The following is a 6,000-nucleotide window of genomic DNA, read 5'->3' on the forward strand; positions in this document are numbered from 1 at the left end:
TTGTCTTTAAAACGCCTTTGCTCTAAATGCTCAGGACTACACTTAGGTCCTAAATGTAGTCCTGAGTGTAGTACTGGCCATTTGGAATAAAGACTTCCAAATGGCTATAAACTGAGTCTATGTGGTCATATCTAGTGGGCTCCCTGTAACATAATCCCTCAACTCATTTGGGTCAGTTCAAAAATCAGATGGACAAGTATACAGTTATATCCCTTGGTAAATTCCAGCCACCTTCTAAGGCTACAAGTAGTTTTGCCTTTTTTTTTTTCCTCCTTTGAGGTAAGGTTGTCCAGACTGGTCTCAGGTTGTCAGACTGATTCTCCAGCCTCTACCTCCCAAGTAGAGACTACAGGTCTGTACAACTGTACCTTATTCCCAAGTTAGTCCCCTTATGAACATCAATATGTTCTCTTTTAATGCTGGAGTTTTCCAAAATTCCCATAGTGATGTTCAAATAGGTGTCCCCTTAAAAGCCAAGTTTTCATTATCCCTCTCCTTAACCATATAGCCAGGCAACTGACTAGCTGTAGTGTCATGATGTCAGTAACAACCCACACTTAAAAGCTTTTACCATTGTCAAAATTCTTCCATGACTGCTAGGAAAACAGCATTTTATTGAAATTCCCTGACTAAATAAATATTGCTGTGATGAAACACCATGGCCACAGCAACTCTTATAAAGGAAAGCATTTAATTGGGGCTGGAAAACAGTTCAGAAGTTTAGTCCATTGTCAGCATAGTGGGACGCATGGTAGCAGGTAGGCAGATAGGCTGGAGTTTTCACCTGGAGGGACAGGGAGCAGGAAGAAAGACTGTGAGCCACTGGGTCTGGCTGGAGCTTGAAAATCTCAAAGCCCACCCCCAGAAACACACTTCCTCCAACAAGTCCACACCTCCCATTATTGCCATTCCCTGCGAATCTATTGGGGCCATTTTCATTCAAACCACCACACGACCACCCAGAGCTCTTTTTCCTCTCTTTAAACACAGTGGTGGTTTTCCAAGCAGGAAAAACACTAGCCTTAGAACTCCTAAACATAATTACATATCTCTTTATTGGTCAATTGAGTTCTGTGTCCAAGACAATATCAATACTATATAAATCTAGCATAATTTCACAGTATTCCAAAATTAGTTCTAAGGGAAAAGAGTTTACTTCTTGGTAATCTTTCTAAACAAGTAGTATTCTTTCAGCTCTGTATTTCTACTGTAACACATTAATGGTGTGTGTGTGTGTGTTTGTGTGTGTTTGTGTGTGTGTGTGTGTGTGTATCCTTGGTCCCTTCCTCCTCCTTAGGAGCACAAAAGTTCTCACGTTCTTATCACTGGGTTGGTTAAACGATCCGCTCTCACACTAAAGTTATCTAGGTCCCCACCAGCGTTTACATGATTTATATACACAGCATTTACTGTGAAGAGACATTAGGACCAAGGCAACTTATAGAAGAAAGCATTTAACTGCTTTACATTTACATTAGCTGCATTACAGCTTCCAAAGGTTAGTTCATTATTATCATGGTAAAGAGTGTGGTGACAGGCATGCATGCATGGCACTGGAGTAGTAAGTGACAGCCACATTCTGATCCTTGGCCAAGGTGCAGGGGAGAGGGAGGAGATGGACAAAGAGAGAAAGACACTGGGCCTGGCATGGGTTTTTGAAACCTTAAAGCCCACACCCAGTAACACAACTGTTCCAACACAGGCCACACCTCCTAATCCTTCTCAAACAGTTGCACTCCCTGGAGAGTAAGCAATCAAATATTCTATAGGGCCATTCTCATTCAAACCATCACACCAGCTTTGGGCATCAAGTATGCCCTAGAAATAACAAAAGGCATTCTTTCCCAGAAATTCTAAGGGTTTTAGGAGCCCTACACCAAGAAGTCTAGACAAAGACTGTGGTGTGTGTGTGTTGCAGCTTGTATGAAGGTGTTAACAATGCAAAATGGAATTAGATGGATTCCAAATGTATTTTGGGGACCCTAAATGATTGGGTTAGGAAAGAGGCACTCTCCAGAGTGACGGATGTTCCAATGTTCACCAAAGGGTGGTGAAAGAAATATTAAAAATATCAAACTAGCCACATAGATAAATAACAAAAATATGCTGAGTGAATCAGCAAAATCACAAGAGTTCATTATGAATCTAGAAGTAAATTTATATTAAGCTGAAGAACAGGCAAACTCCATTTGTGGTAGATGAGAAAACAGTGACCCCAATTGTGAGGACGGAAGGCACAGTTCTGATGGAAATACAACGGGAGAGTTCCAGTGAGGGGAATGTTAGGCATCTTGATGTGTGTGGGTTATGGTTACATGGATACACACACATGAACGATTAAGCATCAAACTATGCACACTTATAGACTTTGAGAACATTAGAGAAAATGGAATAAGAAACTTCTTCCACAGGTGAGAAAAAAAGTATGACAAATCGTTCTATAGGAGAAGTAAAAAAAAAAATGGAGAAAAAATAGATAAGATAATCATGGTTATGATTACACTTTACAAACTGGCAGGAAGAAATGTGGAAAACATTTTCATGTATACATATGAGACCAAACAGGCGAAGATTAAAGAAGAAAAAAAGGAGTAAATCCATATAATGACTCTTTCTCACAATTGTTTTGCCTATCAACACCTTCTCCCTCCCTTCAGGGGAAAAATAAACCCTCGCATCTCATTACTAAGCTTTCTATACAAACTCCGTTCTAAATCTTTTTAAACGACTACAATTTTCCTTTTCCAGAGGGTTGTTTTGTTTGTTTGTTTGTTTTAAAATCGTTTGGGTAACTAGGTTTGGAATGTCTTGGAATTCTTCTCATTAAGAGCAATGGAACTTTATTTCTCCTTCCCCTAACGGCTTTTAAATTCAGCCGCCCTTCAGGGACGGGCCCCACACGTGAAGCCAGGGCCAGCTGAGTGAGACTGAAGAGGCCACCGAAGCCACAAACCAGTTTCCGCCTCCCCGAGACACCCGCTTGAGGTGCGGACCTGCCGACCAATCACAGCCAGGAGTCGCCCGTGGCACAGGGGCCGTCCGGCCCTGCCTTCCGCCCTCCCGCCTGCGCACAGCGCCCCCGACCGGTAGGAGGCGGTCTCGACCAGCAGGGGAGTTCAGTGTCGCGCCGTCTCTCGCCTCTCCGCCACCACAGTCCTCGCTGCTGCCGTCCCTGCTGCCGACATGGTTGAAGCCGACCGTCCAGGAAAGCTCTTCATCGGGGGTCTCAACCTCGAAACCGACGAGAAGGGCCTCGAAGCCGCTTTCGGCAAGTATGGCCGCATCATCGAGGTGCTCCTGATGAAGGACCGGGAGACCTCCAAGTCCAGAGGCTTCGCGTTCGTCACCTTCGAGAACCCCGCGGACGCCAAGGCCGCCGCCCGAGACATGAACGGCAAGTCCCTGGATGGTAAGGCCATCAAGGTGGCCCAGGCCACCAAGCCGGTGTTCGAGAGCGGCCGGCGCGGGCCCCCTCCTCCCCGCAGCCGCGGCCGCCCGAGGGGCCTGCGCGGGACCCGCGGCGGCGGCCCGAGGCGCCCTCCCTCCCGGGGCGGGTCGGCCGACGAAGGCGGCTACACGGGGGATTTCGACCTGCGGCCTTCGCGGGCCCCTATGCCACTGAAGCGCGGACCACCGCCGCGCCGGGCCGGGCCTCCGCCCAAGAGAGCAGCGCCGTCGGGCCCGGCGCGCAGCGGCGCGGGGATTCGCGGGCGGGCGGCCGGCTCCCGGGGACGAGACGGCTACGGGGGCCCGCCGCGCCGGGAGCTCCCACCGCCGCGCCGCGACCCGTACCTGGGCCCGCGCGACGAGGGCTATTCGCCCCGGGAGAGCTACTCGAGCCGCGACTACCCGAGCGCCCGGGACCCGCGCGACTTCGCGCCCTCGCCCCGCGACTACACCTACCGCGACTATGGCCACTCGAGCGCGCGAGACGAATGCCCTTCCAGGGGCTACTGCGAGCGCGACGGCTACGGGGGCCGCGAGCGCGACTACTCCGAGCATCCTAGCGGAGGCTCCTACCGCGACCCCTTCGACAGCTACGGGGACCCGCGTGGAGCCGGCCCTGCCCGAGGTCCGCCGCCATCTTACGGTGGGGGCCGCTATGAGGAGTACCGCGGCTGCTCGCCCGACGGCTATGGCGGCCGCGACAGCTACCGCAGCGAGCGCTACTCGAGTGGCCGCGAGCGCGTGGGTAGGCCGGAGCGCGGGCTGCCGCCGTCTGTAGAACGAAGCTGCCCGACGCCGCGCGATTCCTACAGCCGCTCGGGCCGCCGGGCGCCCCCGAGGGGCGGAGGCCGCGTGGGAAGCCGCCTGGAGCGAGGGGGAGGCCGGAGCAGGTACTGAGCCCGCTGGCCGCTGGCCTCAGGACTGGCATCCGAAGTCAAGAAAAGAAGAATCAGTTTCCTGGTAACTCATCCAAGGACTAGTCCTAAGAAGAGTTGTTTTTCTTATTTTTACCGTTTTAAGATTTTTCCCCCTTGTTAACTTCCTCTGCATTTTGATGCATTTGAGAGGCAAAAAAAAAAAAAAAGTTAAAACTCGTTTAATTTCATTTTGGAATTGTTAAACGTTTCAACAAGCTGGTGTTAAAAGTATGACTTGAACCTGCGTAGTAGTCTTCCTTGTCGTTCAAAGTAGTTCCCTTCCAAATTTGCCTGATAAACGAGGCAAACGGTTCTAAGGTCTTTGCACAGAAATCTTGCCCACCTAAATCGGAAAAAGGATCGTGCCCCTTCAGACCAAACTGGGGATTGGGGAGAAAGAGTTGGGGGGAATTGGTGTTTGCTACTCGATTTCAAAGTGTCTTTCAAACTGAATCTGTTTCCAGTACTAAAAACCAACCAAACAGCAACCAAACCCACTTAGACCAGCCGCTGTGTAAAGAAGGTGCCCATCGCTCGATGAGTCAAAAGCAAATGGATGCTGGCTTTTAACTTCTTTTGACTGCTTTGCCGATTTTGCTTTTTATTTGGAGATCTGCAGAATCTCCTGTCTCTTCCTTCCCCAAGATAGCATTTACATGATTGGAACATCGATGGAATACTAAATTTAAAATTTGACCAACCAACCACAAAGCTGAAAAACAACCCAAAATTACCTATTGATAGCATTTACTTTTAACACTAATAAGTTATTAAGAAATGTGCCAATGGTGGATTTGGGAATCATAATGACTTCCATTCCTAACTCCGATAGATACTGGTTCAGGTGGAGAAAATTGGGCTTCTTCCCCTCCTGGGTGAAGCTTCTCAGGAACAAAGGTCAGAGAATCCCTGAAAGATTGCATTTCAACATCTGAGAATTTCAAACTACTATGAAGGGGCAGGGTCAACTGTCGGAAAAAAAGCAAAGGGTGTTTTGAGTGTTCCCCACTGAAAAGGGAGGTTTGGGCAGAAAAAGATCAGAGAGGCTTCTTTCAAGATACTTCAGGAGAGACTTGTCTCCTCTTTCCACCCCAAACTTAGGTCAAGAAATACTTGTGGAATCCCCCTGCTTATGTGAGAAAATGGTATAGAACTTACTTTTCAGTGTAATGTTGCTGGAGGAAACAGATGGACACCTGAACAACAAAAAACAATTGAGCTCTGAATGCAACACACACAGTCCTAGAACATGGGTGGTTTTTTTTTGACAATGTAGTAGATGAATTAAAGGATATGCCATATAGTGGCCCAGAAGATGAAATACAACAAATAGAAATTTTAAATCCAGGAATTATTCTAGCAAAACTCCTAAGATATTTATGGGAAAAAGATATATAAAAGGACAAAGAAGAACTAAGCAAATGGAAATTTGTGTTTGCTCACGATTGAGAACACTTACCATAACTTCTCAATCTCACCAAAGTAATTTGAAAAAGCAGTACAACTCAAGTGAAGTCACAACATACTTTTTCTCATAACTCCCCTTTCCTCCTTAGTAACACCATTTATTGTTGATCAGCGATGCAATGTTACTATTTGGTAAGCTAAACCCAAAACAAAACTAGCTTTATCTCAT

The 6,000-nt window shown here is 47.7% G+C and overlaps 1 protein-coding gene across 1 annotated transcript; it reads left to right on the forward strand.

Moving 5' to 3' along the window:
* The first annotated feature begins 3,124 nt into the window (after window positions 1–3,124).
* Window positions 3,125–4,596, forward strand: Rbmxl2 (RBMX like 2). The gene has a single exon (XM_028768128.1). The coding sequence runs from the start codon at window positions 3,184–3,186 to the stop codon at window positions 4,342–4,344; it is 1,161 nt and encodes a 386-aa protein (XP_028623961.1). The 5' UTR covers window positions 3,125–3,183; the 3' UTR covers window positions 4,345–4,596.
* The last annotated feature ends 1,404 nt before the right edge of the window (window positions 4,597–6,000 follow it).

This window comes from Grammomys surdaster, unplaced genomic scaffold (genome assembly GCF_004785775.1).
Source record: "Grammomys surdaster isolate TR1022 unplaced genomic scaffold, NIH_TR_1.0 184, whole genome shotgun sequence".
NCBI classification, from domain to species: domain Eukaryota; kingdom Metazoa; phylum Chordata; class Mammalia; order Rodentia; family Muridae; genus Grammomys; species Grammomys surdaster.

Coding starts and splice junctions, on each gene's coding strand:
- Rbmxl2 (XM_028768128.1), top strand. CDS start 3,184: ATGGTTGAAGCCGACCGTCCAGGAAAGCTCTTCATCGGGGGTCTCAAC.